Source organism: Dasypus novemcinctus, chromosome 4, assembly GCF_030445035.2.
Source record: "Dasypus novemcinctus isolate mDasNov1 chromosome 4, mDasNov1.1.hap2, whole genome shotgun sequence".
In the NCBI taxonomy this organism is placed as follows: Eukaryota; Metazoa; Chordata; class Mammalia; order Cingulata; family Dasypodidae; genus Dasypus; species Dasypus novemcinctus.
Window position 1 is genome coordinate 166,053,769 of NC_080676.1, and position 11,267 is coordinate 166,065,035.

General features: G+C 71.1%; 1 protein-coding gene across 1 annotated transcript; it reads left to right on the plus strand.

The window, feature by feature from the left end:
* The first annotated feature begins 236 nt into the window (after positions 1–236).
* Positions 237–9,199, plus strand: AIRE (autoimmune regulator). The gene is made up of 14 exons (XM_058296495.1): positions 237–386; positions 607–781; positions 953–1,108; positions 1,476–1,550; positions 2,096–2,209; positions 3,239–3,375; positions 3,485–3,565; positions 3,932–4,047; positions 4,502–4,601; positions 5,174–5,356; positions 5,548–5,669; positions 5,871–5,973; positions 7,600–7,668; positions 9,119–9,199. The coding sequence occupies exons 1-14, from the start codon at positions 237–239 to the stop codon at positions 9,197–9,199; spliced, it is 1,662 nt and encodes a 553-aa protein (XP_058152478.1).
* Positions 9,200–11,267: the final 2,068 nt, after the last annotated feature.

Below are 11,267 nucleotides of genomic sequence, written 5' to 3' on the forward strand. Positions count from 1 at the left end.
CCTGATTGGCTCCTGCCATGGCCCCTGCTCCTCCCGCGGGTATAACCAGCCCTGCAGGGCAGGGGCGGGAAGGGGCGGCCAGCAGTGCCCGCAGGTGCCAGGGAGGGTCCGGTGGGGCGGACGGACAGACACGCGGGAAGCCCCAGAGGCCGACCCGGGAGAGTCCTGGGGACCCCTCCACTCCGCGTCCCCCGCGGCGCCCCAAGCCCGACACCCCGAGACCCCGTGGTGGCCGGATGGCGAGCGAGGCGCGGCCCGGAGGGGACGCGGCGCTGCGCCGGCTCCTGCGGCGGCACCGCACAGACATCGCCGTGGCGGTGGACAGCGCCTTCCCGCTGCTGCACGCGCTGGCCGACCACGACGTGGTCCCCGAGGACAGGTTCCAGGTGGGCCCCGCACGGGTGCCAGGGCCCCCACCCCACCCCACGGGCCGGGGGGCCCCCAGCGCCTGCTCAGGCCCCAGAGAGGGCGCTACCCCACTGTCCCCCGCCGTGAGTGGGGGTCCTCGCCCTCCAGCCCAAGAGCGCAGGCTGCGAAGGGTTGTCTGATCACGTAAGGCAGGGCCCCCTCCCCTAGCCACCCCCAGCTCCGCCGCTCTCGCTTCAGGAGACCCTGAGGCTGAAGGACAAGGAGGGCTGCCCCCAGGCCTTCCACGCCCTCCTCTCCTGGCTCCTGACCCAAGACGCGGCCACCATCCTGGACTTCTGGAAGGTTCTCTTCAAGGACTACAACCTGGAGAGATACGCCCGGCTGCAGCCCATTTTGGACAGTTTCCCCAAAGGTGGGGGCGCTGGGGGCTGGGGCACCCCCGTGCCGGAGAAGATGTCACACGGGGGTGGGCTGACCTCCCGGGGAGCTTTTCGGGGGGGCCCCAGCCTCGCCCCCGGCCCTGGTCCAGGCCCCGGGGGGCCGGGAAAGGTGCTGAGGCTCGGCCCCTGCCCTGGCCCCGCAGACGTGGACCTCAGCCAGCCCCGGAAGGCGCGGAGGCCCCCCACCGGCCCCAAGGCCCCTGCTCTGCCGCCCAGGCCCCCCGCCAAGAGGAAGGCCCCAGAGGAGGCGCGGGCCGCCCCGCCGGCAGCCCCGACCCCGCGGGCCGGCCCCAGTCCAGGTGCCCAGCGGGGACTTGCTGCCACAGCCCCCGGCCAGCCCCAGCCCAGCCCCAGGCTCGCGGCCGCTGCCCCGGGCCCCCTTCGCTGCCTCGGTTTCCCTCTGTGTAATCAGCTGGCCAGGCCTCACGCCTCCCTCTGCCCCCCTCGCCGAGCTCCCTGGGGGTCTTGGGAAGAGGCAGGTCGGTTCTCCTTCCACCTCACCGATGAGGAAACAGCCTGGTAACGCGAAGGGGCGCCCGGGGAGCGGGGGAGCAGGGCTCCTGTGCCCACCCCGCCACGCTGCCCGCCACGCCGTGCCCCGGCCGGCCCTGGTATTCGCCCCCAGAGGGGACAGGGGCCAGCTGCTCCGGCTTCCGCCCCCCCCAGGCTCCCACCCGAAGCCCAAGACGGCCAAGAAGCCCGAGGGCACGGCCGAGCCGCAGGGCCTCCCGCTCGGGAACGGTGAGTGCCGCCCGTGGGGCCGGGGGGTGGGGCTGGGGGCCGCCTGCCCCCCGAGGGCCTCTCGGGGAGCAGGGCCAGCGGGGCCAGGCCGGCGGCTGCACAGCAGACCTGGGGGGGGCTGCCTCGGGCCGGACGTGCGGGTGCCTGTCCCCAACGTGCCTCGCTGCAGCCCCCAGGCCCTGAGACCCTCCTCCAGGGGCTCAGCTGGACACCGTAGGGCCCTCCCCTGCTGCCTGCTGTCCACCTCACCCACCACCTCTGCTTCCAGAACCTTCCTCTCCATGCCCCCAGCACGGCACCCGCTCCAGCTTCTGCTCACAGAGCTGGGGGTCCCCAGTGGCCCCTGTGCGGCCAGCTCAGACCCATTGCCCCCCTGAAGGCAGCCTTAGACTCTCCCTCTGCACACACAGCCAGTCCCCCCCCCAGGGCTCAGGGGCCCAGAGACCTGCCCAAGGACAGGGCCGAGGACACGGGGGCCGGGGGGGCCTCCCGCCGGGCCCTCCCCACGCACGACCGACCCCCCCATTCGGTGGTTCTGTCCCCAGGCATTCAGGCCGTGTCTGCTTCGGTCCAGAGAGCCGTGGCCGTGTCCACCGGGGACGTCCCCGGAGCCCGCGGGGCCGTGGAGGGGATCCTCATCCAGCAGGTGTTTGAGTCAGGTAGCGGCGCGGGGCCCCAGGGGGCCGGGCAGAGGCAGGCCCCCGCCCCGGAGGAGGACGGCCGTGCCGTGGCTCCCTGGCCGCCCCAGGGAGGCGGGAGGTGGACGCGCAGCGCTGGGGCTGTGGCGGGGCCTGGCGCCGGGCTGCACCCAGCGCTGATGCCCGAGTGGCTGCGTCGCCTGCGTCAGAGGCAGCCCCTTCAGGGTCCAGGGGTGCATCCGCGAACCTTCCCCCGCAGCCTGAAGCCTGCGCCGTGGCTCTGCCCAGCAACCAGGGCTGCCTGTCGCCTCCAGCCCCCCAGCTGCTCTTTTCCTGACCCCTGGCTTGCTCCTGGGGCATGGCATGGTGAGGGTCCAGACCCCCTGACCCGGCCACTCCTCCAACATCACCAGGAGGCTGACTGACCCCTGGTGTGGCCCGGTGCGGTCCATCAGTGTCCGCTGGACACAGCCACAGGCGGGCCCCGTTCACCAGCAGCCCCTGCCGTGGCAGCTCCTCTGCTGGGCACCGCGGGGCACGCCAAGGGCAGCCAGCCCCTGACCCACCCACCGGGGCCGCCCAAGGGCCCCCAGCAGGAACTCCCTGTCTGCGGCCAGCACCCCGGCCCCAGGCTCAGCCAGGGTGCGGCGGAGGGAGGGGAGCGGCGAGCTCTGGAGACGGCACTGAGTCCCCCGCTGGCCCCGCCTGCAGCGGGCCAGGGGTCCTGCAGTGCGGCCAAGGGGGTCCAGTGCTGCCCGCCAGCCTTGGTGTTGGCGTAAAGGGTCAGGCAGGGGCGCAGTGGAGCAGGTGAAGGCCAAGGACAGGTGAGGGCCGAGGGCAGGTGAGAACAGAGGATAGGTGAGGGCCAAGGGCAGGGGAGAACCAAGGCAGGTGAGGGCCAGGAGCTGGTGAGAGCCAGAGGGCAGGTGAGAGCCCGGGGCAGGTGAGGCCGGGGTCAGGTGAGGCCCGGGGCAGGTGAGGCGGGGGGGGCAGGTGAGGCCCCGGGCAGGTGAGGGCCCGGGGCTGTCAGCATCCCTGCCCCCACCACAGGTGGCTCCAAGAAGTGCATCCAGGTGGGAGGGGAGTTTTACACGCCCAGCAAGTTGGAAGACCCCGGTGGGGGCAGGAGCAGAGCGCGCAGCGGGGGCAGCCTGAAGCCCCTCGTCCGAGCCAAGGGCGCGGCTCCGGTGAGTGCAGCCCGGTGTCCCCGGAGGCCCGGCCCTGGGCTCCCCCGCCCCGCGGTCCCGGGTGGTCCCAGGGGGCCTCCTGTCGGTGACCCTGCCCTCTCCCTCGCAGAGCGGAGGAGACCCCAGGTCAGGCCCGCAGGGCAGGGCGCACGCCCCGCCTGCTCCCCCCAGCGAGCTGCAGCCCCTCCAGGTAACGCCCCAGGCGTAACACAGTCCTTGTAAAAATTCAAATAAGTCCCAGAACCTGCGGCCCTTCCCGGCTCCTAAAGCCACGGCGTCTGGACGCACGTGCCAGCTGGGCGAGCTGCCCGCGGTGCGCCCGTGGGTGGGGTGGGTGGTCCCTGTTGGCAGGCTCTGCCGGGAGCACCGGGGCCATCCAGGGACCTAGGGAGGATGGGGGACCCGCGGGCGGGGGGTGGGCAGGCTCTCGGGTACCCGCCAGCACGGGGAAGTGGGAGGGAGCGTGGGCTGCCCCTGCCAGGGGCCGGTGCCCCTGGGGAGGCCGCCCGGGCACCCCCGCCCTGGCAGCCAGGACGCCTGTGTCTGGCCGCGCTAGAAGAACGAGGACGAGTGCGCCGTGTGCCGGGACGGTGGCGAGCTCATCTGCTGCGACGGCTGCCCCCGCGCCTTCCACCTGGCCTGCCTGTCCCCGCCCCTGCCTGGCGTCCCCAGGTGGGCCTCCCCCTCCAGCACCCGCCCCACCCCTGCTCCCCACACCCGGGGCTGGCAGTGCAAGGAGTCTCCAGTTTCCGGGGGGTGAGCCCCAGGTGGGGTGCCCGGACCCCACCCTCCCCCCGACCCCCTGGCCCTGCCTGGCCAGCAGGGGCAGCCGGGAGAATTCTTGAGGTGCCCGGAGAAGCCCCCTGATGTGCAGAGGGTCCGCTGGCCGTGCCGGTGGCGTGAACACCCGCCTCCCCGCCCTCCTGCTGACCGGCAGGTCCCAAGTGGGGGCCAAGGGCTTCCACGGTGGCTCTGCCCCCTGCCCTATCTGGGCCTCGGTTTCCCCTCCTGTCCGAGGAGAGGGCGACCTGGGGGATTCCCGGACCGCCCTGCCCTGCAGGTGCAGGAGCCTATTATCCCTTCTGCCTTGTCCCTGCATGCCTCTGACTGGTGACGACGTGGGCAGTGGGACCTGGAGGTGCCCCAGCTGTGCCCCAGGAGGAGCCCCACGGGACCTGCCCCGGGCTGAGGGTCCCCGGCCCCAGGAGCCGCTCCTCGAGACCCTGGTATGCTCAGGCCACTTCCGGCCGGGTCGCCTGCCCGTCCACTGTCCCCTGGAGTGCTCTGTCCTGGCCACCCTCAGGGCCAGGCAGCCCAGGCCACGGAATCATGGCCCCACCCCGCTGGCTGCCCCAGCCCGGCTTTCTAGACTAGAACAGGGGCACCCCGGCCCCTGGAAAGCTGAGACTGTCCCACCTGGACTTCCCAGGCTCCGGTGAGTGGCCTCGGTGCCGCACTCCCAAACCAGGGGGCCACAAGACCACAGAGGACTTTTTCCAAAAGTGGTTTTAAGCTGCCCCCTGCAGTCCAGGGGCCTGAGGATGGATGCTCCACAGATCCAGGGTGCTGGCCACGCTAAGGCCACGGGCACCCCCATTCTTCCGTGGGGAAGGATCGAGCCCATGGGGAAAGCCACGGAGTGGGGACCACGTCCAGCCTTTCCCGCCCCGACGTGGACTCTTCTCACCCGTCCTGCTCTCTGGCTGCCGGGGGCGGCGAGGAACCAGCGTCCCCACCCTCTGGGTGTGTGGGGTGTCCCCTGCCCACCCCCACCCCCGAGACTGACCCTCTGCTCCAGGCCCTCCTGGGACTGAGGCCGGTGGCAGAGGAGGACAGGGGGCTGCCCAGGGAGCCCCCGGCCACGGGGGACGCCACGCTCGCCTACAAGCACCTGCTGGCCCCGCCTGCCGCCAGCCCCCTGCCCGTGCTGGACGCCTCAGCCCTGCGTCCCCTCCTGTGTGCGGGCCCCGAGGGCCAGCAGGTGAGGGGCCCCGGGGCGGGGGTGCGGTGGGGTGGGGAGAGCGGGTCGGACTTCAGGGAGCCAGGCGGGTGGACCTGGGACGAGAAGGTGGCAAGTTGGGCCCAGGGAGCCACGCAGACCCCTGCCCTGGAATAACGGGGGTCCGTGGCGGGGGTTGCAGGGTCACGTGTGCGCTGTCGCTGTCCTCGCAGGGCCTCGCGGCGGGCGCGCGCTGTGGCGTGTGCGGGGACGGCGCGGAGGCGCTCAGATGCGCACACTGCGCCGCCGCCTTCCACTGGCACTGCCACTTCCCCACGGGCGCCGCGCGGCCCGGGTGAGTGCTCAGTGCTCGGTGCTCAGCTGCGAGCCGGGCAGGAGAGCAGAGCAAGGCAGGGAGACTGGGGGGTGGGGTCCCATGGGAGTGGCAGAGGCGGGGGTGGGGCGGTGGGCGAGGCCGGCACCCCGGGGGCCTGCGAGTGCCTCCCACACCCCCGTTGGGGCGCGCTGGGGCCAGCCCCTCCTCTCCTGTGCACAGGGCCGCCCCGCGCTGCAAGGCCTGCTCTGGAGACCCTGCTCCCGCCCCCGGGGAGAGGGCGCCCGCCCCGAGCCCTGGCCGCTCAGCAACTGGGCCCGCCAAGGTCAGTGCCGTCCCCCCCTCAGGGCCTGGGGCCACGGCGTGGGCTTCGCGCCGGCCCCAAAGAGTGGGCAGAGTCGGGTGCGGGCATGGGGACGAGCACCGGGGCGCCAGCTCGCGGCCTGCACCTGCCGCTCAGCTCGTGTTCACGATTTTAAAAACGCTTTCCTCCAAGTCCCTCCTTTTTGGTAACTTAAGTCTTTTTAAAAAGGAAGCAACCCAGGTAATACCAGCTCTGGAATCGCTGGTTCCACGCTAGACTCTCACAAGTTACTTGGACCCCCAAGCCCCCCCAAGCCCCCCACCCGCAGCCCTGGGTGCCCAGAGCCCACGTCCCTGGCGAGGAGGGGCCTCCAGGCTGACCTTGAGTGAAGCAGGCTCAGTGCTGCCCCCCCCTTGTGATCTGGCCCAGGATCCCGACAGCCCCCGCTCCCCCCCCAGTAAATTCGGCCCGATCCCGACAGCGGGCAGCTCTCTCTGTCCTCGTGGTGTCCTGCTTGTCAGATGGGGACATGGGCTCCAGGGGAGCCAGCCGGGGCCAAGGGCATGCTGCAGGTGCAGAGCCAGGCTCGCCCTGAGCTGGACGTGCTGTGCTGGGGGCAGGGACGGGGCCAGGCGGGGCTGACCGGGCAGGGCCCGCGGGGGTCAGCCTCCCGTCTGCCTGCAGCGGGGCCTTGCTGCGGCCTGCTCCCCGAGCCCCTCCAAGTGGCCTCCCTGTCCCTCCCGAATCAGCAGGGGTGGCAATGAGTCCCACCCCCTCCCTCTCACATATGGGGTCAGAGCCCCAGGGGGCAAGGGCCTGGCAGGAGCAGGGACCCAGGCCATCGGCTCCTGCCACCGCCCCCTCCTCTTCCCGAACGTCTCTGGCATCACCGCCAGCTGTGTGCACCTCAGGTGTCCCTGGGGCCACCAAGCCCACTCAGACGCCCCCTCCTCCAGGAAGCCTCCCACGGATGCTTTATCTCACAGACCACCTGAGCCCTCTGCACCCCAAGGCCCCTTATTGTCACGCACAGAAGGCGGTTTTTGAGTAAAACGTCAGAGCTGCCCCTCCCCTGGCTCGCTTTCCCCAGGGGAATCCCCGTGAGTGGGGGTGTCACCTCCCCATCCTTCCCGAGTGCACCCAGGCACCCCCACAGCATCCTCCAAACCCGGCCCGAAGGGGCTTCCGCACCACCCCACTCACAGCCCAGGGCCCCGGCCGTCGGGGCCCGCTCCTGGGTGCCCCGGGATGAGCTGAGATCCAGCTGCTTCCAGCTGCCAAAGCGGCAGTTTCACGGGGTCCCCGCATGGCCACGCTCCCGGGGCGCCCTGTGCCGTGGTCCCTGTGCCAGCCCCACCCCGGGTGCCCCCAGCCCTGCTCCCTGGAGGGAGAGGGGCTGCCCGGGCCGCGTCCTTCTCCCTCGGGGCCGAGCTCTCCATCGCAGCGGCTCCCCCCGGGGGGCCAGCTTCCCTGGCAGGCTGCCCCCAGGCAACTGGCATCAGGGGCTGCTCTCGGGGCCCAGCCTGGGGGGGGCACCTGCCGAAAGCCCCCCACTCTCAGCCCTGGGCCGGCTGGGCAGGGGTCCTGCTTCTGTGGCCCCAGCCAGCCGGCGGGAGCTGGGCTGACCCGGGGCCTTGTGGGTTCCAGGCGGGGGATGTGGGCGCGGGGCACGAGCCTGCAGCGCAGAGGGACGACCTGGAGGCCCTCCTGAGCGAGGTAAGGTTCCATCTGGTCCGGGCACACCTGGCCTGCCCTGGGCCCCCAGCCCCACACAGCCCCCTGGGGCCCCGGGAGTCCTGAGGGGGTCCCCGCGGGCGTGGCCACTGCCCGTGGCGGCGCCACGGAGGAGAACCTGTCTGCCGGTGGGAAGGCAGCTTAGGGCGCGCACACAAGCAGGGAACTGGGGAGTCTCCCCCAGACCCGTCCCACGTGGGGCTGGGGGCTGCGTGTTCATGGGTAGAGGACGGGAGCCAGGGCCGGAAGCTGCGTGGTGGCCGCGGGGCGCGCTCTCGGGTCCGTGGGGTTTGGTGAGCAGGCGCCCTCTCGTCCCGGGTCGCCACAGGCACGGCGCACTTGCTCCCGGGGTCGGTCTCGGTGGCTCGTCGGGTTTAGACTCGGACGTCCCAGTGCACGCCCCCGTGAAGGCGTCCTCCCGCCGCCCCGTCAGGGCTGCCGAGCGCGTGCCTTTAGGAGCACGGTCCTGGCTTCGGGGCCATTGGCCTCTCCGGCCACCCGTGGCGTCTGCCTTGGGATGTCATCCTACTCGGTCAGGGCATCAGGCGAGGTCAGCTCGGCGACCTGGTGGGACCAAGTACAGAGTAAACCCCGAAGGTTAGATCATAGGAAGCCAGCGCCGCGGCGCCAGGAGTGCGGGGCAGGAGGGAAGGCGTTACAGGGCACGCTTTCCAGCTGGCGATGGACACTGCGGGCGGGACCGGGCCAGCGGGGTCCCAGCTCCTGAGCTGGCGCCTCGGGCCAGGACCCCTGGCAGCCCGCCGGCCCCCCGACCCTCGGTGTCCCATGAGCCTCTCGGAGGAGGTGGCGTCCCCGGCGGGGGTCCTGCACCTCTCCCCTGGGGTCTCCCACTCAGCCCCCCCGACTCACACCCCTTCACCCCAAGATGGACAGTGAGAGTCACGGGGAAGCAAATGGCCTTAGTGGGCCCCATCTTCTTTCGACAGGAGCTCGTGCTCCTCCGGCCGCCCCCGGTCCCGTGCGTCCCTGCGGCGTACAGTGGGGCACCCTGGGGTTCCGGTGGCCACGGGGCCAGGCCCGACCCCGGCAGTGGGCGCTGCACCTCAGATGGGGCGGGGGCCTGGGGGGCTCCAGGGGCCCCGGGAGGGTGAGGGGTGACTCACGGTGCTGGACGGAGGGAGGGGGGACCCCGACCCAGCCTGGAGCAATGGGGGGGCATTTGGCCTCGCCACCCCATCCCGTTGGGGTGTCTGCCCCGAGCAGAGCGAGGAGGACCTGGCCCCAGGGGGCCTGAGCTCGGGGTGGCCGTGGAGCCCTGGACGAGCATCCCCCTGACTGGCTCACCCTGGGCCCCCTTGAGGGGAAGGGAGAGGGAGGGTGAAGTTCGGGGGTCTCCTGTCCGCGCCGCGCAGGGGCCGGGCGGGCATGCCACCTTCCCGGCGGTCCTCTCGAGGTGCCCGCCTGCCCGCAGCACTCCTTCGACGGCATCCTGCAGTGGGCCGTGCAGAGCATGTCCCGCCCGCTGGCCGAGGCGCCCGCCTTCCCCCCCTGATGCGGGCCGGGACCCTGCCCTCCCCGCGAGCGCCCGCGGCGTGCGCGGCCGCTGGGCTCAGGCTCCGAGAGGGACGGCGAGGGACCACGGGGGACACGTGTCTCCGCCCCGCCGGGGCCGCCAGGACGGAGACGAGCTGGCCGCTGAGAGCAGTGCCCGAGCCGCGGACGTGGCCGGCGCTGCCCGGGCCCCGCAATGCCCGCTGCAGGGCGCTGGCTTGGGGTCGTGCCCTGCACCCCTGGGGCCGGCAACGCCCAGCCCGGGCCGGAAGCATGATCCGAGTGGTGGATCTGATGCCCCGAGCTGGGCAGTGCAGGACTCCGGCCGCTGGGAAGAGCTGTTTAAAAACATGAAAAACTGTAAAGCGACGAAATCATTAACAGCAGTACATAAAGCGTGACGTACGTTTTAGAAACAACTGGAGAATTTGATTAAAATTGTTTCATTTAAAAAAAGATGGGGAGTGGACATAGCTCCTTGCCTGAGCACCCACGTACAAGGTCCCGGCTTCGTTCCCCGGTATCTCCTAAAAATTAAAAAAAGCTTTTTATTAAAAAAAAAAAAGGATGGCCGAGTCTGGCCCTTGGCTGCCCCCTCCATGGTCCACCTCCCTGCTCCTGGATCCAAGGCCCCCCGCCCGGCTGCCCCCTCTGCCAGGACTTGCGTTCCTGGGGGCTTCGTGCATCATGAGCCCCCACCACAGGGACCCCTCATAGAACAGCCCATATGGGCGGGGGGAGAGCCCCTGGGGGGACAGCCGTAGACCTTGGTGTGTGGGAGCCTGAGCTGGGGCGGCCCCTGGCTGACAACCCCCCGGGGGGGCCGGGGCAGGAGCAGGAGTAGGGGTTCCCTGCGCAGACCAGCACCCAGATAGCGGGGGACCCAGCACCCAGGGTGGACCCCAGCGGTGGTGCATCCTGGGCACGTGGCTTGGAGGCTGGAACACATCTCTGGACAGGGAAGGACAGAGAGAAGGGAAGGACTCAGACGCGGGTTTGGGAACATGCACACACACGCACATGCTCACACGCTCACACGCACGGAGCAGGGCTGGCAAGCAGAGGAGGTGGGGCGGGAGGAGGGGGCACCACCCCGACTTGTGGCCCCGCTTGCCTGCAGCCTGCACCTTCCTCCACGCGGGGCCAATACCCCAGAGCAGCTGTCCCTGCCCCTCCACCCCTGGTTTTTGGGTGGGGGGGTCGCTGATAGGATGAGGGGGCTGTTGGGGGCAGTATCTGGGGCCCTCCAGGCGCAGCGGGGGCTGTCGGGGGCCAGCCAGGGCGAGCCCAGGGGCCTCGGCCTCCTGCCTGCCCGTCGGTGCCCGCCCCGGGACGCCCCCTCGAGCCCGTTCAGACGTGGCGGCCCTGGTCTCAGGGGCCACTGGTCTCACCCAGGGGACCAGACTTGGTCACAATTCCTCCCAGACGGGCCTGAGGGGCGCTTTCCCGGGGGCTCAGCACTCCCACTCCTGGGGGCCCAGTGGCTTCCAGTGCACCCCGTTATTTGGCCATGTCCCCAGATTCGGGGCTGCTCCTCTTTGGGGCTTTAGCTCTCGAGGCCCCGACTCCCTTGAACTCAGCCACTCTGTGCCACGTGGGCTTCCACGGGCAGCAGTGCCCCCTGCTGGTCAAGGGGGACCCCGCGAGTTAGTGGGACTGCGGGAGGGGGCACGTGGCCCTGGGGCAGGCGGAGGCACAGGCGGGGCGCGGGGCCCTGGGGCAGGTGAGGGGCGCTCGGCCCCGGCGTGGGCAAGGGCACTTACACTTGTGGTCTCGGCTCAGGGCTCCTCTGGGCACCTCGCCCGGCTCTGGTGGCTGGTCAGCCCGCGTGTGTCCCGTCCCGTGCTCTCGTGTATTTGGGAATGCACGACCAGCTTTGGGAAGGCTGCCGCTCCGGGCGCTGCCTCCCCGTGGGCCCCCGTCTGCTCCCCTGGTCTGTGTGTCCGCTCTTGCACGTTGGCTGGTTCCTGTCTGTCTTACTGTGGGGACAGACCCTTGTCTGCCTCGTTCCTGGAACGAGGTCCTTCCACAGTGACTCCCTGTCAGCTTTGGTTCCTGAGCAAGGGTTT